At 33.8% G+C, this 23620-nt stretch overlaps 1 protein-coding gene across 4 annotated transcripts in view; it reads left to right on the top strand.

Annotated features, from left to right (window-relative positions):
* Window positions 1-23620, top strand: part of CADM2 (cell adhesion molecule 2) — a 352887-nt gene that overhangs the window by 310296 nt on the left and 18971 nt on the right. For 2 of the 4 annotated variants that reach the window (XM_087721509.1, XM_087721507.1), the window contains one exon: window positions 7336-7458. The exons of 1 other annotated variant lie outside the window; for it this stretch is intronic. In XM_087721509.1, the coding sequence (XP_087577635.1) occupies window positions 7336-7458 (123 nt within the window). The remainder of the gene's footprint in view (window positions 1-7335; window positions 7459-23620) is intronic. One more of the 4 variants, XM_087721510.1, reaches the window with a different exon arrangement.

Below are 23620 nucleotides of genomic sequence, written 5' to 3'. Positions count from 1 at the left end.
TAAGAGATTTCAATTCTTTCTTTCTGTAAAAAAAACTTGCAATAGCTGACTTCTAAATGTGTGTACTACTTGTCAGACATTCACAGTAATACATGCTGCTGGCCAGGTACAGAATGCACATTCCCATGAGGGAGAAATGTTCTTTGTTTTGTACATAAAGGCAGATACATCCTCTAGCCAGGCTGGGAAGTGAGAGAGTTTTGAAAATAAAGAATAGATCTCCAAGAGAAGTTGCTGAACCAAAGCTGAAAAAGAACAGAATTTATTTCATATTTGCAGTAGCTTCAGATTAAATTTTGAAATTACAAGCAAAGGGAAAGTCCAAGAAATAGAGAAACATATACTTCAAGTAGCATCTATTTCTAAAGAAACTGATAAGAATGATTTTGCTCTAGATATATTTTTCCCTAAATTGTACAAGTTTAATGCTTTTATTCCTCTGTATAAGTTATTAAATTGAATAAGAAACCTTACAGTTTTATTCATCTGCCTTTTTATCTGTAAAGAAATCTGATTTATACTATTATTATTTTTTAAACTGTAATATTAATTTGAAACTTCTAACCAATCATTTTGGATCAGAAAACAGGTAATTTGTGGCTATATTATGATCTGCGTGGAGCACTACATTTTCTTCTGAACTATTCTTCTAAGCTGTTGTTTCATCATGATATGGATAGATGCCAACTTTTCTTTTTCGTCTTTGAATGCCTACATTTTATTGTTAGCATTTATATTTTATTTATTTTTTTATTTTAAAACAATAATTTTATTATTTATCAAGAGTCAGATTGAGGAAGGTAGATAGTGGCTAAGTACAGATTTCAGTTGACATACTGTACACCCAGAACAGATAGAGTGACAGCAGAAGCTAGCTCATGAGGAACCAGAAGTGGTGTTTTTTTTTGGGGGGGGGAGGAGGATGTATCAAAGTGAATATCAGGGGATCCCAGAGTAAATTTTCCTTTGCTGAGTGCTATGAATTAAATCTGGACTTATTTGCATTATAAACATTAAACCATCCTTTAATACATTACCATAATACAAATTATTAGGCTTCAATCTCTTTGTATGGTAAAAGGCTACAATAGAGACATCAGTTTGCATCAACAAGTTTCTCAAGGATCTTGCAATTTGAGGTTATAAACAACTCTGTGAGTACTCAACTGCTTGAGTACTCAGACAAGCAAGGCAGTAGAAAAGAAAACTGAGAAAGAAATGCAATAGCAGTTGGTAAGAGGAAGGATAAATAACAACACAAATCATTATGTTAAGTTCTTTGATAGTAAGTTTCCATATTTCAGGTCTTGTATTTTTATAAACCCAAGTAATCCACTCACTCTGTTTCTTATTACATTATTCTATATTGTGTAACCATTTATCAATAAATTATTTACAATTTATTTTCTGGACACAATCAGTATTAATAATTTTTAATATCCATTGACTTTCATCATAAAAGACATGATAGCTGGCCAGGTATATACAGATATATCTTATATAAGAAATGAAAACTGTTGCTATCTTAATTTCTACTCAAATTCTAAGTTTGAATTTTTATTCAATTACTGAATTAATGAAAATTTATTCATAACGATTCACATTTCCTAAAATTTTTGAAGGTGTAATGCTTCTAAATTTCATTTTGATTGCATTTGTTCCATTGTAATTTTACTCCAACAAGTCAATATTTGTTTTTTTATATATATACAGTTAATGGCTTATGACTTACCAATGTAAACAGGTAGTTGGTTGCCAGTCCCTGGAGAAGTCTAATCTTATCTAATGAGCAACACAAGACATTAAGATTCAGGAACAATAAAGCTTTATGAGGAGAAGAGAGGAGAGTGGAATAAAATCCACTCATTCATATAAAAATATGCTTCTTTCCATGATTGAATTGGTTAGACTTGACCTGGTCTGTTGAATAAGACAACTGCCTAGCATTGATAGAGATTCAGACAGTGAAGACTTCCAACAGAGATCTGTACAGCTTTTTCTCCAGCAGGTCAATCACATATTCTTTTCCACATCACCTCTGCCTTTTGTTGCCCTGTTAAGGTTACTAAGCCAAATGTGACTTGCTGCATGGCAGCTAACTGTTCACTTTCTTATATCCAGTTGCTGTTTTCCAGTCCCTGTCTGATCTTGATGAATTGCTTTCCAATTCCACGCATCATTGGATGACCTAAAAATGCCCAGCTACTGACCCCATTATCCTATTTTCAAGAAATAAAATATATTTTCAGATTTCACTTGCCTATTACTTTAACTATAACTAGTACAAGTCTGCTTCCTTTCTGTCAGAGTTCATGAAAAGTTAAAATGGAGTTGCTTTAGCCAGACTTTAGCTAGAGTTTAAAAGAAAACTAAACTGTGTTCTACTTTGATTTTTCCTAAATATTTTTGTTTCTTAATGTTTATTCTCTGTACTATTACTTATGGAATATTGATTTCAAATAAAAATATTTTTTTATAAATGGCCTTAAATCAACAATAAAAAGATGAGAGCCACTCTGCTTTGGAGCTCCTGTGAAGAGTCAGTGTCTCTCAGTTGTTTTTCCATACTTCTTCCCATCCTGGAGTCAGTGAAAATCATGCTGCCCTAAATATTACTTCTCACACAATGAAAACTTAGTAGTCTTACAGGATGTGCCAGGATGTGATGCTATCTAGGTACAGCAGCTATAACAAATATCTAAGCACCATGATTTGATAGTGCCCTCAGCTAAATTGCTGCCATGCTTTACATCATCCAACATGTGAAAAATCTTTTACAACAAGCACATTATTGTTGAATCATATACCACATTATTTTCCAATCCTACCATTAACAGTTTAACCTTTTACAAAAAAAAAAGTATTCATGACTTCTGGGCCAGTTATTTCATGTATCAATCATGTATGCATACATGTATGTATGTATGTATGTATGTATGTATGTATGTATGTATGTATGTATGTATGTCAGGCATCTGGAAGAGACTCTGATATTCGGAACTGACCTGTTTAATTTAAAAAGCTGCCATTTTTAAAGTATTAGCTAGGGGTTAGTCAAATATTTAATAATTTGATAATAACTTGTCTTTTATTTTCAGCCAAAAATGTTTTACCTGAAATTTTTAATTGGGATTATCCCAGAGAATAAGTTCATCATGTGAATACATTTCAAAATTTAGTTCACATCATCCAAATGTGCTTTGAAGTTTTTAATGCAAGAAGTGCAATAGAAATACATTTAAGTTAAGCCAAATACTTGCCATGATGTCATTTTTATTAGAAAATTTTAAATCAATTATAAATTCTTCCTTATATTTATTTGTATACTGTCATCAGATTCTGGGGTTCATATATTTGTTTTCCTCATCTGTTACTAGTTGTTTAATAAGAGGAAAAGGAATGTCCTGAGGCTAAAGTATTTAATTTATTAGTCATTATTTATCTAGCATTTAATCTATTTTGTTTTAATTATTTATACCACTATCTATGGAGGTACTGTGAAGCCATCCTAAATAGTAGATAACTGGCTCTTTATTTCATCAAAGGATATTTGGGAAGTACAGGTCAATGACTTATATCATATAGAAAATGTGTAGTAATAGTAAATGTGTGTAGTAGTAAACTGATTCATTTCAATTTAGTGTGAAATCGAGCTCTCCTTATTGCTTAGAGAGGCGGTATTCTAACTCTTATGTTGCTATTCTATAGAGTTTGTGAATTTCCTTTCCTTTTTTTAATGAACACAAGTGCAGGATTTGTATTCGGTGTGTCCAGCATGATAACATGTTTAAATGTGTTTAATGAGAAATTAATGCAGAATGTATGAGTAACAAGACATAATTCTAAATAGTTTCTTTTTGTTTTTTGTTAATGTGACCAATTTATATAGCCACAAAAATCAATGTGGCAATCAAAGAAAAAAAATAGCAACATTAATTATAATGAAACATATTGTTTGCTAGAGGCAACATCAAGCAACCAAAAACAACTAGAAGCTCTACCATTAGAAAAACATATGCATGAATTAAATTGTTGTAACTGGAGAGGCAAAATGAAGTCTCAGATTTCTACTTCTCCAAGACCAACAATTTCTGAAAAAGAATCTGCAAGCTTCAAGAATACCTAAAGATGTATTTGATTCTAGGTGAAAGTGGAAATAGTTAGGATGATTCTATGAACTAAGCTTAATTTCACAGTTTTAAGCATCCAAGCTAAAATCATTTCTGCTGAATTTAAATGACATTACATCAAAACATATGTAGGTTTAAAATATTTTTTAAAAAATCCTGATTTACTCGGACCTATATAATAATTTAATATTTCATTACATTATTTACAAAATAACAGGCATAAGAACATCTAACCAGCTAATAAAAAGAAACCAATTACAAATACAATAAAAATATTGAATATGTGTACAAATTTGGTACTGAAATGAAAACAACATTGGCACAAAAAGATACTTTTTTTCTAAGGTTATTGAAGATATTAATGCAAAGGAAGGATAATATGAGGGAAGGACATCTTATAAGTAGTTGGTGTGAAATAACTCCATTTTTACAAATTAATTGGGTTTGAACTGATGTGCCCTTCCAAGATTGGAACCTGCAAGAATATTTTTTTCAGTTGCATCCCTAAATTTAATGCATTAATCCAATTTATAGATTATCTTGCAGCTCTAACCTTGCATGGCCCTTCTTTTCCAAGAAAGACTACAGTTCATGACCTACATAAAACTGATGTTGAAGATATTAAAAGAGCATGAAGGAGGGTTTAAAAAAAAGGAAACTTGTCAATTGTCACATATCAAGGGGAGGAAACCCTAAACTACAGTCAAGTCAAAGCACTTTTATTCCACCACTGGAATAAAAATGCTTGAATAGATTTCATTGTCAGGACAGAACTTTAAAGAGAATTAATAAGATTATAACTTTCCTATATCTCGCTTGACAGAATTCATTTATCAGGACATCCAAGCAAATTTCAGTGCCAAATCAGTGCCAAGTGTTAGACTTGATTTCTCCCAAAAAAAAGTTATGGCAGTCTGTTGCTGATTGTCGTTTCATTCCGATCTGAAACAACAGCATTTCCAAGTTTTAATTTTCTATGACATAATATTAAGTTACAGTGTACAGGCATTATAGCTATGCTGAGGGAAGTTTTAGTTTATTTTCTGATCCCAAAACCAGAGAAATAACTCATGGAACAGGTTTTGTTTTTGTTTTTGTTAGTCTTGTCATATATTATCAAAGACAAGGAACCTCTATTTGGTTTTCAGTGATTGCTCTTCTCCTTTAGATTACTTTGAAATCTACATAAAACTGGATTTTGGTATATGATTGTGCTCACATACATTTGTGAAACGTCTGTTTAGTTATATAAACAGCTTCTCAGCCAGTTTCTGGAGCAGTTGTAAAATAATTATTATATGGCAAAATACTCTGAAATATTAGCCTTTTTTTTTTGCATGATTGCTAACCTATTCATTTTTAAATGAATTATGCTGTTTGCGTAATAATGCTAAGAAATTCACAAATTGTTTCTTTTTTTAAAAAAAAAGAGCATTCATGATTAATGTTGACTAATGTCAGTTCTATTTAATAGTCCTGGCAGATGCTCTCCAGGCAATGTTGTAGTTTGTCCTTGTGATTAATGTGGCAACATTAAATTTTGAAAAGCCTGCCTTAATTTTGATAGTCAGGGTTATCTCCTATTGAAGAACTGCTTTAAATGTTAATATGTTAAGGATGTACGCACAGAGTTATATAGATACCTATGTGAAAATTTTGCAAAAGTAAATGTTAGAGAATAATAATATTTGCTCTAATTAATTGGGAATGGGAGTGTGACATTTTGGGGTATCTCAAATGTATTAACTTGGGGAAAGACAGGCAGTCTTTTGAAATGGCAATATAATTTGCAATGCATAACATTAGGAATAGGTCTAAAATCAAAAAGTCTAGTGGAATAATTAGCTGTGAATGGAGGCTGCTGGTAAACATAAAATATTCTAAACCTCAGGATTCTGTGCTTTGAAAATAATCCTCCTATATGATGCTGCCTGATTTTATTTACCATGTATGTACAGAAATAATGCTCTGATATTGGTTTTCAAAGAAAATGAAAGCTGTATTTCTGACTTTTATTATCCTCCACAGATATCTTTAGCTATTCCTGAACTAATGGTGTTTTTAACTCTGTCTATGTGGCTAGTTTCCTAGATACACAGTGCTTGAAGCCAAGTTTCTGAACATTTTCAATGGTTTTCTTCCATGTTTTCTTTTTCTTCTGTGTCTTTTTAACAAACAGACAAAAAACTTTGCTTCAGGCAATGAAGATTTTAGATTTTAGGCAGTGAAGTCCCCTTTCCTCCATCCTCTGTTTATTGCAGAATTAAAATATCTATCTCACTATCTACACTTTCCATACATACATATGCACACATGGAATTGGAATAGGAAATTTATGGTGTGTTTATCAGTAATACATTTAGACTGACATGCAGTAGTTCTTGGTTTAGAATATGTTCTGAATGCTGAAAATGCTTGTTTGTTCCTCTTCTGGTAAGTGTCCTCTATAGATCACTCTTTTAATTAGCACATTGGTGTGAATAGGTCCCAAAACTGCCCCCCCACTAATTATTAAGATTAATAAACTTTTTATTTATATTATACACTTAATATTCACCAATGATGTTGAACGACAGTGAACCCTATAAAAGTTAAGGGTTTTTTATGTGTTTTCTGCTCTGGGTCTTAGCAGATGACTGTGTCTCTAACAAAATGTGGAAGAAGACAAGCAAACCAAAACCAGCAGCTTTTAGAGTTAGTAGTCGTTTGCTCACATTTTTTTTCATTGAGTCTGTCTGAAAAGTAGGTGTTTTAACATACAACCATCACTTAACACGTGTATTTATTTTAGCATGATGATGTTGTGTTGTCATCTGCCACGCTGACACAGCATGTTATTTCATCCATATTTGCTTTCTTACTGTACAAGGCATTTAAAATGGCTTAGCAAAGAAATGAATTCTTGTCATAAAGATTTACTCTCTGACTTCAAAACTTTTCTTTTGAACAATTCTCTCTGTTGGTTGGTTCAAAATTCAGTCTGATACTATTTGAGCATTCAAAAAAGAAAGAGAGAGAAAAAGAAAGAGAGAGAGCTAATGTCAAGAATTTAAAAGTATGTTACCTTACCTTTGTTGATCTGTGCTAAGCATGTTTTAATTGATACATTTTTTACACATGTGTATTGACAAGCTGAATCATTGTTATGCTGCTTCTCTCTGTTTGCATGATATGATTTTATGTTATATTTTTTTCCACTCACCAGATGTTTCCAACATTTTGCTTCCCACCACTGTCATCCCCTCCCTTACCACTGCAACAGTCACAGCCACTGTAGCCTTAACAGGCATAGGCACAGTCACATCGGCAACAGCCATCAACACCCGAGGTACAGTATACTTCTTTGTTATGGCCAGAAAATCACAGTATAAATAGGCTCTCACAGGGCTAGAAGCCTTAAAAGAATGATCAAAATGCTAAAGGAAAAATGACATTTCTGTGCACATTTTAGTTTTGATAAGTAAGAAGTCCAGTTTGGTTGTCTGCAATTAACATAGCTGTTAATGATTCAACAGCATTTTCTCTAATGACATTTATGAATGTGGGTGGGTGTTTTAACTGCTTTCCTAAGTAATTGCTTCCTTAAAGATTATCATATTAAACTTGTGTTAGAAGCAAACCTACTTAATTTTAAATTAACATTATCTCTTAAGAGGATATGTGTTCTGTGGCTAATATATTGTCTTTGTACAAAAGATTTGTATTTAACCATTTATTTATTTAGAACTGTTTAATTAATGAATTTAGTGTAATTTCTTAATAATTCTGTTTAGTGAACAAAATGATAGGACTTTCTAATTTCTTATACTGACTTTGTTCAATAATTTTTCACCTTCAGTGAGGATTTACTTTACATTTTGGAAGTCTAATGCATCTTATATTAGAAAATTGTTGGAAAGTAACTGTATAAAAGAAAACTGACACGTTCCCAATTTCCTCCACTTACTGTACTTCCAATCTATGTTGTTATATACATTTAAGTTCTAAATGCACTTTACAATCTTACAGCTGAATTCATGATTTCAGCTAAGTAAATTGAATGAAAACAAAAATTTCATTAGAAGTAGTCCTTGATATACAACAGTTCATTTAGTGGCCATTTGAAGTTATAATGGCATTCAAAAAGTGACTTACGACCATTTTTTGTACTTATGACCATTGCAGCCCCTCCAGAGACATGTGATCAAAATTCAGATGCATGGCAAATGATTCATATTTATGATGGTTGCTGTGTGTCGTCCTGACAAGCATAATCAATGGGAAAGTCAGATTCACAGATTCAATTGTGTTATAAACTTAGCAACTAAAGTGATTCACTTAGCAACTGTGCACAAGAAAGATTATAAAATGGGGCAAAATTCACTTAACCAATGATATCACTTAGCAACAGAAATTTTGGGGTCAGTTGTAGTTGTAAATCACGGGTGTCAAACTGATGGCCTATGGGCTAGATGTATCATATGCAGGTCACATCCACTCCAGCTCTGCAAAGGGAAAAAACATCACGAAACGTCACATGATAGCAATCTGATGCCGCAACTTTGACACCGTGTTGTAAGTTGAGGACTATCTGTACTCATTTCACTATGACACTAGAATGACACTGAAATGGCCTTTGGTACCAAGGACTGTTAGAAAGGGCAAAATCAAAAATTTGGTAGAGATATCCGTGAAAGAAGAGCATAGCACTATATGGCATTTTGTAATCTGATCTGCTCTGCAGGTTCCCTGGTTCTCAAGAAATCATTTTTAGGGGCTTTGTACTTTTCAGGAAGGCAAAGAACAGTAAGTTTTGGCCAGCTCGTTTTTCTAGGCAGGCATCTGAATGTCTGACTGAGCATTACAATTAAGTTTAAGAGATTATAGATGTAGGTTTAACAATGTTTTTTTCAGATTGAACAGCACTAGTTTTTTAAAAAGAGAATCTCAACCTTTTTGGAATGTCTTCAAAAACATTTAGAATGTCTTTATAAGTCATATTAAATTAAATCAACTTAAATTTAATTATCTAGCTTTTTAAAAAATATCATTTAACTGTTATTTATCATTTGGATCATTCTAAAATAGAAGCACCGTATTGAAGCCCTGCTTTTCTTCTATCTCAGAATCTCTGAAATTCTTCTCTCTAAATATGCTTAAAACAATAGTTTCAAGCGGGAATGGAGAAAATGCAACCAAATAATGTACCATTTCATACAATATGTAATGAAAACTCCATCTTAACTATTAGGTTACTACACATCAAACTGATTTCCTATGACCATGGGACATATGCTATTGGCTATATTCCACGAAAAATAACATTTTTAATTGACTGTAAATATATTTATTCCAAACATATTTTATCTGCATACAGTTCAGAAAATAACTTTTAAAAATTGTAAATCTTATTTTTATCAGTAGCATACTATTTCACAGAAGGTCTTGTATTACTTTTTAGTCAGAGATATATTTTCACTTTTGTTCCTTCTATGTATTAAGTGTTTTTATGACCTTCTGAATCACCATTGTGATGATGTTACCTAATTGCTACCTAATACATACATACATAGATAGATAGATAGATAGATAGATAGATAGATAGATAGATAGATAGATAGATAGATAGATACACACACACACACACACACACACACACACACATAATGATAAAGACTACATATTTGAAACAAGCCAATATTTGATCTAGATACTATAATTTAAATACATGTTAATTTAATTCATACATTTGTTATGATCGCTATGACATTCTATGAAATTCTGTATGGCTTTCAAATTCCAAAAACAATAAAAAACAATTAAGAAGTCAAAAATAACCCAAATAATAAACCCAGGGTCCAATAAATTTATCAATAAATACATTTATCCCAGTCTTCGGAATAGAGCCAGATTTTAAGGAGCAAGGACATTCATATCTCGAGAGGCAACAAAAAATACACACTTCCTTGGTCCTGCAAGATAAGGGGACATAGAGTGAGCCCACCCTGCAAACATATTGGAGAGGCAGAGCCATGTAGATTACATTATAATACTCACAATACGTAAATGGGGTATGAATAATTGTTTGATCAGCATTCTTTGTCAAGGAAAGGGTGAAATTGTCACAAAGACCTTTGCATCTATTTTTTTAAACTTGGAACTGCAAGTCCAGAAGGATACTTAAGTTGTGTACCACGCTTCAATAAGGAATAAGGAAGATCAATGATGAAAGCCTTAATAATTCAAGCAGCCATCTCCACCAAGTCTTGTGATGATTGAGCCAAAATCTATTCCTCCCCATCCAAACCCATCCATTGGTACTACATCAGTACATTGACAACTTTATCAGCAAAGCTCAGGTAACTGGCAAAAGTTTCTACCTCAACAAAAAGATACACAGCTAGCCATTCAGTGCAACTGTCCCTGCACTCAAAAAAAGAGAGGAAGAGAATATTCATTTATTCTATCCATGCAAATGAACCTTGCTCGTGTTAAGTGCAGATTCAATCAATTATGAAAAGATTCTCATTGTTCTTACTACAATCTTACATTTGGGGCTTTTTTGTTTTTTTACAACTCATATTACAGCATTCCTCTGTATAGGCCACTGGATAGTGCATGACATCTCAGAACATTTGAAACACATAATTGCTTTTAAGATTATAGTAGCATCTTATTTACTGCTGAACCTGTATTTCCAATGAATAAAATATTTGAAATCTCTTGTTCTTGGTTTATTTTAAAACATCTGATTACAATATTTTGGGTGTCTTGCAAACTAAATATAAGTGAATCATTTATTGTCATCAGTGCTGTCTCTGTCACAATACTAGTTATTCTGCCAAATATTTTATGAGAGCATTTAAAGACTTTAAGGGCTTTTGGCTACATAACAAATCTCTTGTAGCCGATGTGATCATTGAATTTCTGGCAACAACATCTTAGGAAACAAATTTTCTAATTGTTAAATGTAACTAAGGGTTCAGCCTCATTTCCTGATTTTCCCAGAGCAAAGATGCCCCAATAACCTTTTATTGAAGACATAAATAGACAATATCCTCCACACATCTTTTCTTGTTCCACTTCAGTAATGATATTTTCTGAGTTCTGGGAGCATGAGATATCTATAATGCTATCTGTAAGCAGTGCTTCATTTAATTATAAGCAGTCCATCTGCTATTAGCTAATGTAGGCTATTGTGAGCATTCTCCATTCTTCAGGTCACTTAGTACTGTTCTTCGTGGTAATTTTGTCTTGAACTGCTGGTTTTCCTTCTATGGAGGAATTCCTACATCAATGTGGTTACATTTTGTTTCTAATGTAATGCCATTCTGAGTATTTTGTGGTTTAGTGTTATGGCTGATGCTATGTCCACTTTCTTCCAGCATTCTTTTCCATTTTTAATTGAATTGAGATATTGGACTGAAATTTATAAGAGTTTATGCCGGTTATCTTTCTAACCCAAGTAACAACAATGACACCAGAATTGTCTACCCACATGCTATAAGACTGGTAAAGCTCTGACCAAATATAGCCCATTTAACAATATGGTGAACTGGAAGTTGACCCTGTATATCAGGGGTATCAAACTCAAGGCAGTGGGCTGAATCTTGCCTGCAGGGTGCTTAGATTTGGCCTGTGGGGCCGACTTGGAAACAGCTAAGGACAGTGTCTCTGCTAGTGAAAACAGAGCTTGGGGAAACCACTTGTAGCCATCCTGAGCTCCATTTTCAATCGTGTTGGCCTCCTGCAGCCTTCTGTCAGCAAAAACAGTTTGAGGGTATGCACAGTCCTCCCAAGCACTGTTTTTTCTGGCAGACGGCTGAGGAGACCATCATGGCCAAAATGGACACCAAGCTGGACATGCCCACCCTGGACATGGACCTCCGGCCACCTGAAGACAAATACAACCCTGATGCAGCCCTCAATGAAATTGAGTTTGACACCCCTGCTGTAAATCATTCCATGCCACTCTTTTCTCCTACTGGGCCTATCAGTGGATTTAATTTGGGATGGAGTATTATAGAAGACTGATAGATAGGTGTTATTTCCATCATATGACATTCAGGAAAGTGGTAACCCTGCATTTAGAAATATCCCTGACATGGTAGGATCACCTCCTGAAAGAAGAGGGGAAGGAGTCTCTCCAGAGGGAATGCTTCATTAGTAGGTCAAAGTAAAAAATTGCCAATTTAGTCAGCATTCTTACCACCAAGCTTAAATTAGTGCCAACATGTGAAAGAAAACAAAGACATGCAGTTCTTTATTTCCAGGCACAATAAAATGACATTCTTTCAAAAGAAGCAAATAAGTTGAGAAGCTGACCATATGAGGAAAATCTGGTTCTAACACTCAATTTGTCAAAATGAAGAAGAAACAGAAATAATCCAGCCACTTTTCGTAATGTATTTGATCTATTGCTAAATATATTAAAATATTTCACTACTTATAATGATGACTGGAACTGTTCACTTTTGCAAGGCTATGGGGCAGTTCTGATCCTATCTTGTTTTCCTACTGCGGTTACAGTTGCAAATTAGTGAACAATATTGTTTCAGGGATGTTTGTTTGTTTGGTGTCTTTGTGTCGTTGTTGACTTCTGGCAACTGTCTGCAGTTTTCTTGGTAAGATTTCGGATGTACAGTAGTTTGCCTTCCAAAGGCTGTGAGAGTGATTGACTCAAGGTCACCCAGCTGGCTTTATTATTTAAGGCAGGATTGGAACTCACTGTCTTTTGGTTTCTAGCCTAGTGGCTTAATCACCAACATCAAAGTAGCTCTCTTCAGTTTATTTATGTGCTTACATATATTTGACCCAAACAAGCCATATTTGTTATGTTGAAAATAATGTGGACAGAAGTCAAAACCAACAACTCTGTAACACAAACACTGATGCAAGCCATTTCTTATACGTATTTTCTCCTCTCTTTTTTTGAACTATCAAAATCAGTAACAGTAAAAAACAAAACTAGAAACTTTGCCTACATATCCAAGGTCTGAGAAACCTTGCATTTTTTAAAGGAAATAAAGTTTTCATGTCATCTAAATATTTGTGATAGCTTTCAATGCTATTTCAAAAAAGTGAAATGTTTTCTTCATGTAAGTTCCTAAGGTGTAATTGACTGGACTCCAACAGCTTGCTAGTTAACTTTTATTATATTTATTATATTCCCCCTTAACAACAGTATTTTTTTTTACTGTTGCAAAAATTATTACAGCTTGTGACTATGGATGTTGCAGCCAAAGAAATGAAAACTACCTACCATATTTTTCAGAGTATAAGACGCACCAAGGTTTTGAAGAGGCAATTTTTTAAAAAATGTAGGTAGGTAGAGGGAGGGAAAGAGAGAGAGAGAGAGAAAGTAGGTAGGAAGAGAGAAAGAGTAGGTAGGTAGGTAGCTAGAAAGTGGGAGGGAGAAATACAGTAGGTAGGTAGAGAGAGAGAGATAGTAGGTAGGTAGATGTTTCCAAGTGTATTTATCCATGTGCTGGAGAAGAAAATTGCTGTCAATCAGCAGCACCTAAGACTTTGTTTCTGCTGGCACAGCACTTGATCAATCTAATTCTCATCAATCACTTTAACTAAAGAGCTGTCCGAAAGGGGGGGGGAGTTTTTGCACTCTGCAAACCTCCCTAAAATGGCCCTTTATTTTAAAGGCATGAATAGCCTTGGGGGGCTTGCAGAGTGCTCCTGTGGGGATGGGGGGAGGAAACAAGCAAAAACAGGCCTGTTAAAACAATTATTTACATAGCGTTAGGGAGGCTTATAAAGTGCTATTGGAGGCTGGGAGGCAAAATTGAGCAAAAAATGGCCCGTTTTTTTTTCATTTCTACCCTCCCCAGCCCCCATAAGGCTCTGCACCCCTTTTGGTGAAGTGGACAGGGCTTCGGGAGGCAAAAAATGTTGTATTTGATGTATAAGACGCACCCAGATTTTCAGCTTCTTTTTTGAGGAAAAAAGGTGCGTCTTATACTCCAAAAATACATATATAAATTATTTCATGTTGAGGCTAGGTAGGCACAGTGATGGCTCATATACAGTAAGTCTTTTTTTTTTGTTGCCCAAAATATTAATCTAACTTTGAAGTTAGATGATATTCTCCTTATAATCATATGAAAAATACGAATTATTTGAAGAATGTTTAAAAGTTCTGAAAGAGTGTACCTCAAAAAAATGTGATGTGTGTTAGTAATCAACTACACAAATAAGTGATACATATAAAATACTTTGAAGGAAAACTTGGAATTGAAAACAGAGGTTTCTAAACTTACTTTTTTGTTCTTGGAAACTGATATAGAACTCCTGGTTGCATTCTGAAAAAACAGATAATAGGGATTAGCTATTAAATGTCATTATTTTTTAAAATAAAACATGGATTTGTCTAAATATTTTGGTGAATATTGAACTGGTGGAAGCAAGAGATAGGAAGGGGTCATGAGAAAGATATTTTTCCTTAATATGAACTGTAAAATCTTGCATAACTTTTTCCTACAGAACAGCAGACATTCTAGCTTTTCAATAGTTTCAGTCCAAATAAATAGTTTATGACCATGTTTCCCTAAAAATAAGAGAGGGTGTTATTTTCTTTTGACCCTCGGTATAAGCACTTGGCCTTATTTTCGGGAGGTCTTATTATTTTTGAGGTGCATAGGTGGCGAGCATGGTCACCTCATGGCTGCTGCTGTGTTGCAATATTTTCAGGAAGGGCTTCTTTTTGAAGGAGGGCTTATTTTAGTGCATACACTCAAAAGCCCGATTGGGCTTATTATCCGGGCAGGTCTTATTTTCAGGGAAACAGGGAAGAATTACATCTGTTTTCATCTCCCAAGTTTTCATAGTGCTACATATTCTGTTTATGAAGGAACTTTCCTGAATAACCAAACTGGACAAAGCAGTTACCTTTATAGTAAATCTTTTCACAAAAGTTATGTCTGAAGGGAAAGGAAAATTTCAGATTTTGTCCGCAAGTAAATTCCTGTGATATTTGTCAAGATTTGTGGATGCTTAAATCAGTGCAGATAAGCTTTGCAATTTCTATACACTGACCTCTGCTTCTCATAATAACTCCAGTAAAGAGCTTGGCAATAACATAAGTGAAATACTCAAGGAATTGCCATGCTTTGACTTTTCTCTAGCTGCTTTAATGGGTCCCAAAGGCCACAGACACTTTAAAGCTCTTAAGTCTCCTGTAAATTGCATGTGGGTTCCATGTCAGAACAGTTGGGAATTCAGGAACAATAAAGATTGCTTGAATCTATATAAATTGAGTATTTGTCTAAGCTTTTTTACTATGTTAGAAATAAATAAATCATAAAGTATCCCTATTTCAATGTTCATTATGTGTGTCCCTGTTAGCATGATAAAATTATTTACTATTTTTTGAACTAGTTCTACATTTTTGGAATATAAAAGGTATCTCTGAAAGTTACTTTTAATTGCCAAATTTTATTTTATTTTTTTCTACTTGGCAAAGATTGTTTTTAATGGTAATTGAAAGTGGGGCAAAATCAACCTGATATTCCCCATGTTATTCAGTTTTACAGAGAATACACAGACAAACCTATATTACAAGGCTTTTAGAAGTGGGATTAATTTATTTCATCACTTAGCAAAATTCTCATTTTATAGAAATAAAATAAGTTATTTAACCATCACATTTTCATTTTAAAAATGTATTTTTTTTATGAATAATAGTCATGGCTAGATGTTTTGCTATGCAGTATGCAGTGATGTGCAGTCAGGGGAGACAGAGCCTCACCACTGTCATCATGAAAAGGCAAAAAAAAGTTAATGGAAAAAGGCGAGAGCTGAGGTCAGGCTGAGCTAGTTGCTGCCAGAGTCACCATGTGAATGACTCTGCTTAGTGCTTAACTATTTAAAAAAGCCTCTAAAAAAGTGCCCTCTACAGGAGGAGGCAGGAGAACAACGTCCCTCATCTAGTCTGACTTTAGGTGTTTTATGATCACTCGAGCAGAGTTAAGCAAGGGTTAAAAGCCTAAAAATTCCTGACGTAGGTGAGGCACACACTTCTCCTGCCTCCTACTGTAGAGGGTGCTTTTTAGAGGCTTTTTTAAACAGTTAAGCAGAGTCATCCACTCTGGCAGCAACTAGCTCAGCCTGACCTCAGCTCTTGCCTTTTTCCTTTTACATTTTTTTGCTTTTCATAATGACAGGCAAGAGCAGAGTTGAAATCCTCTCTGAAACAGCTGGAAAAGGTACGTGTGGGTCGGAGGGAGGGGGAGAAATTCAAACTTCATCCTCCTGGTGTGGGGCTTTGGGCAAAGGCTGGAGGGAAGTGCTCTCTCTCCCCAAGTGTAGTTTGATTGCAGGCAGAGCAACATTATCTTTTCAAACCTGTAATCAGTGAAGCTGGGCTGGATCCTTCCGGGGCTGGGGGAAAGTGTGTGTGCTCCAGTATGGCTCTTTGACTGGCTTCCTGCCTCCTCCTGTAGTCTCCCTGACTCACTCCAATCCAACTTTTTGTGTGAGTGTGTTTCAAAGGGGGGGAGGAAGGGAGAAATGAAGGAAGGAGGGGGAAGGGAAAAGAAAAAGAAAGAAGGAAAGATTTAGCAAAGGAGAAAAACAAATGCTGTCGCTTTAAATCGGAACTGAGCATGCCTGGCTCTGGAATTCTGGGAGTTGAAGTCCACAAGTCTAAAAAAATTTGTGTCAGTGTCTCACCAGCCATAAACCTCACCGCACGTCACTGGCAGTATGTATGTTTGTGTGTGTTTGTATACACACACACACACACACACACACACACACACACACACACACACATATATGGTTCCCCTCACACATAGGTGCTAGTCGTTCCCAACTCTAGGAGGCAGTGCTCATTTCCATTTCAAAGCCGAAGAGCCAGCGCTCTCTGAAGACATCTCCATGATCATGTGGCTGGCATGACTAAATGCCAAAGGTGCACAAAACACTGTTACCTTCCCACCAAAGGTGGTTCCTATTTTTCTACTTGCATTTTTACATGCTTTTGAACTGCTAGGTTGACAGAAGCTGGGACAAGTAACAGGAGCTCACTTCATTACACAGCGCTAAGGATTCGAACCACCAAACTGCCGACCTTTCTGATCGAAAAACGTAGCATCTTAGCCACTGAACCACCACATTCCTCACACACACAGGTGTATGTGTGTGTGTATGTATTTGTATGTGTAAGTGTGTGTGTGTGTGTGTGTGTGTGTGTGTGTGTGTGTGTGTGTTCTGCTTTATTCTGCATAACCATAGATTTGTTTTTATCATACCTGGCCAACTGGGTAGAAACCATTCCACAGAACAAATATCTTTGAGTAAAATACAACTCTGTTCTATATTTTGAATTCAGGTAGCCTAACTGAAGCCCTATTCCATACAAAGGTGTTGTGAACATTATATATATAATAATGGAAAGAATATGAATATTTTTTAGAAAATTGAGTAGAAATAGTAGCACAGGTGCATTTTCACATTGTATTTGAAGAGCATGTACTACATGCTTCAGGAAAAACTTTAATGCTGGATAACAAGAAAAGAAGCTATACAATAAGCATATTGCCTTCCTTTTTAGTAATATTGATTTTTTTACATTACTCAAGTAATAATCCATAGTGAAAAGAAATTAGCTGGCGGTACACTTTTAAGTTTGAATACTGGTTAACTAGGGATTTAAAACATCTGTTTATGACCACATTCAAGTAATTTATTATTCATTTATTTGTGCTTTGGTTCAGCTGTCATGCTTTTAATATGACTGTAAAAAAAGAAGGAAGGAATTTGTTTTTAATTTGAGGTAGTTTTGTATGTTTGTTTCCATCACTCAAATATGCATTTTTCACTTTTTTACATAAAATACTACGTTAGGGAATTCCAAATGCCAGGTGACCATCAATGTTTGTAATAGAAAATCAATTATGTGAAGGGAAATTATGAAAAGAATAATACCAACTGCTAAAGACTAGTTTCACTTTATATTATTTTTTTAATATATGAACACAACTGTCTTCAAGAAATCACAAGATGCTGGATTTGCACTGAAGTTCAACCATCTTTCTCACCATCATGTTTGTTATTAAAATTCTTTAAAACATGTTTATAAGATGGACATATTTTAATAAATGACATTAAAACTAGTTACAACCTTGCACAATTGAAATGTATAATCCTGAATAAGATTACAACTGGAATCTGTCCAATATGATTATACAATCCCTATAACCACTTTCCAAAAGGAAGTGGGAAAATCAAAAAGGAAAGAATTGTGTACATTCTTCAACTAAACTAAAAAATAACAAATCAACTCAGTTTGATTTGTCTACTCAGTCTACGGTAATGCTACATTATTGGAAATAAAATATATATTTTCCTATTCTAACATAATAATTAGAAATGTATATCCCAATAAATCATTAAAAATCTGATTTGCTGATCGTCATGTCTTAAAATTTGGAAATATTATAGACTGCCCAAAAATTTAAATAGAGCATGATAACAGTGGATCCCATTCTGATATTCCAGTCTGATCATTTGAATGTTGAAGAGAATTCATTTTGAGGAAAAGAGCATCAGGAGAATTGTTACATATATCACTCTTGATTAACATTCCACTGCATTTTTAAAAGCAATTAATAAAGAAAAGAGTGCTTTTCAGCATTACTGAACATGCTCAGGAAAAGCCATTATTTTCAGATTAACTGTATTGAACATATCTGTATACTGTAACTATACATTTTCTCTTTCTGAGTAACAAAGAATTAATTTTAGAAATAACACATTCTTGTATTCTAAAATGTTACAAGCATTTTATATGATAAATACTAGAACTAAAGAAATAACTATTTTAACATTCTGTCAACCCCATTATGTAAAAGTAAAATAAAAAGTGTTGATATCTTCATCTTATATGAATTGTTCTGAATGCTCCATATAAAGTCTCAAAATCAATTCTGAATATCAGCAAGAGAAAAAAAGTTTTTCTTAACAGTGTCTTTGACAATACAATATTAGTGTTGACTGATCACTATAATAGATTTAAAGTACAAAAACTATAGAAATAACATAATATAGTGATTCAAGGTCTCCTATTAATTTAGATATATGACATTTTAAAATATTGTGCTAAGTAGCTATTTATATTGAAAGGAGTTTGGTTTTTCTGATTTCCAGTAATAGTTCTGCTTCTCATCATTTCACATATGATGTATCAAAAAATCTTACTTTTTCACTATTATCAAATCTTTGAAAACTTCAACTATTTCTGGAACTGTCTATAAGCATATTTTGATTTGAACGTTTATGGTAATTTTACTTAGAAAACTTCAAGTGAGTGATGACAAGGTCATGAGTCATTGTAGCATGGTTTTCCCATTCTAAATGGGGTCACAATTGTTGTGACAAACAACAATTGACCACAGCTTTTATCCGCTGTTCTAGCAACAACTATGAGTTCAAAAGAACTATCACCACATCCTTCAAGGTCAATACCATCCTATCAAGAGACATAAATCATATTTTCTTTCAAAGTAACTGGTAGTATTAATGAAGAATTAATCATCTTCAAGATCTAGGATATTATTTTTCCTCAGTTGCCCAATTAAGCCAAGAGAGGCAGAAATCCAACCATATTTGACAGACAACATTTCAGTCAATTCCCTCTCCACATCATTGGAACTTCCCCTCCACACACAGTTCTTAAGTAAGTAAGCAACATGATGCCCGATCATTATCCTAGACTCTACCAACTGTAGAACTAGCACATACGCATCTACCAACAGTAGAACTAGCACATACGCATTCAGAATATATTTATTCTGAATAATGAATAAAATACACACAGGGAGACATTGTGTGTGTGGTGTGTGTGTGTGTGTGTGTGTGTGTGTGTGTGTGTGTTGGAGTAAGTGGCCCTATATAAAATAGTTGAATAAAAAATAGAAAGCAAAAGAAATTAAATGCCAGAAAATAAAATACTTCACCTTTTACTAAGGTAAAGAAATTCATCTAATATTCATCTTTATACAAATAATCTTTAATATACTATCATTCATTTAGTAACCATTCAAAGTTATGATAGCACTGAAAAAAGTAATTTATGACCAGTTCACACACTTATGACCATTGCATCATCCCCATAGTCATGTGATTGCAATCCAGGTGCTAGGTATCACACTTGTAATAGTTGTAACATCCTGCAATCACATGGTTGCTATTTGCAATCTTCTCAGGTGACCTATGAAAAGCAGTCAATGGGGAAGTTGATAGAAGGTCACAAGTCTCAATCATGTAATGTCTTTCTCGGCAATCATACCATTTAATGATGATTTTTCCAGTGCCAATTGTGGTTGTACATCAAGGCCTACCTGTACATTACATTCAAACTTCAATTATTTGATGCATTTTGTAAACCAAATCAAATAGGAATATGGATGTTCTTTCTCTGAGCTTGTGGGTAGGGTTACGGTTAGAGTTTATGTTTTGTTACCAGGTTAGGTAACATTTTCAGGGGAAATTAGGAAATGAAACATTCAGAAACCAACCAACTAGTTCAGAGAGTGAATCTTCATGCTACACCCAAGGTACAGATATTTACCACTATCACATATGCCAAGTTAAATCTTTGATACATTAATTTTCAGAATCCTAACCTTGGTTTGCTCATAGAAAAGCACTTAGACTTATATACTGCTTCACAGTGCTTTTACAGCCTCTCTAAATGATTTACAGAGCCAGCATATTGCCCCCAACAATCTGGGTCCTCATTTTACCCACCTCAGAAGGATGGATGGCTTGAGCTTGGTGAGATTTGATCTGCAAAATTGCAGGCAGTCAGCAGCCAGCAGCATTCTAACCACTGTGCCAACATGGCTCATACAGTATGTCTTACTTCTTTGGAAATAATTCAGGTGCTCTTACAATAATGGAATACTCTGCAGAAAAAAGTGTATAGTGTCATTTTTCTGATAAAACAAGGCTAATGTCAGATTTACATAGAATTTGTAAGTGGACATTGTGCATCCTTTCTTTTACACCCTGATCAATGTTGAACAATTTTCTTTAAGTATTCTATGAATCATCATGCATGTTATGTTTCCATCATGTACTGTATTAAGTAACTAACTTTCAGTTCCTCATCTTCACAAAAATCCCATAATTTAAATGTATTAATTTTATTGTAAAATTTGTCTGATGCATTTCTCAATATCTTGTTCAAGACCAAAAATCTATGCATCTGTTGGCATGAATCCAAATCTTATTTTCCAAAGGTTCCTTGTTACCTTCCCTATCCTGTTGACTAGAAGTCTGCCAAGTAGCTTCTCAGCCAGCTTAATCTCAACCTGTAGCATTTGCACTTTTTCTTGCACATACGTACTATCACATTAAACAAATTGCACAACCACACCCTATGCTAATTTATATAATGTACACTTGCAACCATATTTTTCAGTATCCTGCTGATATCATTTATGACTTTCTTTTTATTATTATTTTTTTACTTAGAAACATTAGATTTCATTTTAATTCTACACTTTGTCATTGCAATTATCATACAAATCTCTAAAAATGTACTTCCAGCATTCCCTCATTTCAGTTTCATTACACATCATTTCATGTTTTTTATTGTTAATTCCATTCAGCCAGCTGGAAGTTCCTTTTCACCTACTTCCAAAATAATTATTTCCATTAGAATTGCTATGCTTTAATCTTAATTTTTCCTTGTTCTCTTTGACAACACAATGAATTTACTAAATATTATGCTTTACATTCAGAATTTCAATATTACTACAGTATGTCATAGCTATAACCAGAAAAGGTCATTAATATTAACTTCCACCACCCATCCTGAGATTAGTCATTACACAGAAACCATTTTGGTGGCGTAAAGAATGAGTAAATTAGGTGAAAATCTTAGGCATCACTTTTAGTGTCCAATCATGGCTTTAGTCATTACACAGAAAGCATTTTAGTGACATAAAGAATGAGTAAACTAGATGAAAATGTTAGCCCATCAATTTTCCATGTTAGTTGACCTCCTAAAGAAAAACTTAAGTTCTGTTTTTAGTGACCAGTGCCCTATTTTATTCTAACTATGTTTATATCTTTTTATGAAGAGTGGATTTTTATACAACCTATCAATTATGAGGTATACATAGAATGCACTAGTCTATCAGGACACATTATTTAAATATAATGAATGAGAACTGAACTGAACTGAATTCAATGGAAAGCAAGCAAACAAACAAAAATAGTGAATGTGACTCTTTAAACAAAATGCTAGAAGAAAAACTGTGTTTTGCCCTGGATTTACTTTAGACATCCTGCAATCTATTCTACCATTTCATTCTGCTGACTTTGCAGACCTAGCCTTAGTTTAAGTAATGTTATTGTGATTAGGTGACATACATATAGCTCTGCATGTATAGGATTTTCTCTCAGAGACAATTATATTGAGAATGATTTAAATTATGGATATATGTGCTGGAGGGAAGGGTGAACTAGAATGAACAAGTGTAATTAACAAATACATCATATAAATTCAGTGTATTTATAAATTCTGAGAATAGATTTTGATTATCTATGTAAATAATCAAAAATTATGATGGAAATGAGCTACCTAAATATGAAGCATATAAACAAAAATAGTATCAAAACTTATACTTAACATATTTGAATTTCATATAAAACGAATGTTTTGGTTTGGAGGTAGGTAAAAATTTGATCTAAAATGAAAAGGAATTTACATTATTTAAAAGAAAAACACTGTTTATACCTGAATGCATATGTTTTAATTACCTTGGATTAACAGAATCCCAAGATTTTGTCTATGTTAGTTGGGAATTTTAATACTAATAGTTCAATATATCTAAGAAACAAAGGTTGGGAAACATGAACTAATTTTAATAGTGCATATTCCAAATTCTGTTGCACCTTTAGAATCTGTTCTGTAATGAAGCATGTTGAATATATGAAGAATAAAAATTAACTTAGTGGAATGACAATTATGTTGGAGCAAATGGTATGTGATTGTTTGTGTGTATGTGTATAATCCCATGGCCACAATATTTTGAATTATCCAGGCATTGTGCCTTCTAGATGAATGGATTTCCAGTTTCCAAAATTATTAGTGTTAATCATGCTAAATAGAGAATTCCTGAAATTTCTGAGTACAAATAGAAAGCATTAATAGTAGTGGAGCCTATAATAGGCTTTGTGAATGATCAGTCTGATTTTAATATTGGTAACCTTCAAACTGCAGCTCAGGACACAATTGTGCTTACATACTTCAACTTGTTTTGGTAGAATTGTAAGGTAGTAAAATTAAACCATGCTATTATTTTGTAATGTCTTGACTAATCACTTTCACATTAGACCACATTTCACTTTCTCCTATTTAAGAAGAGAGTAATATGTCTGTATGCCTTAGTCAAGCAAGCTCAAATGTTAAGTAATTTACAGGATAACATTAGAGACTGTTGTAAGTGACGTACTCTAATATGCGATTGAAAATCAGCTTCCCTTTG

The sequence above is a fragment of the Thamnophis sirtalis genome, unplaced genomic scaffold (assembly GCF_051295495.1).
Source record: "Thamnophis sirtalis isolate CommonGarterSnake01/CBP01778 unplaced genomic scaffold, rThaSir2_p1.2 scaffold_8, whole genome shotgun sequence".
NCBI lineage: Eukaryota > Metazoa > Chordata > Lepidosauria > Squamata > Natricidae > Thamnophis > Thamnophis sirtalis.
Note: the sequence above shows the minus strand (reverse complement) of the source record. Positions and strands in the feature narration are given on the sequence as shown.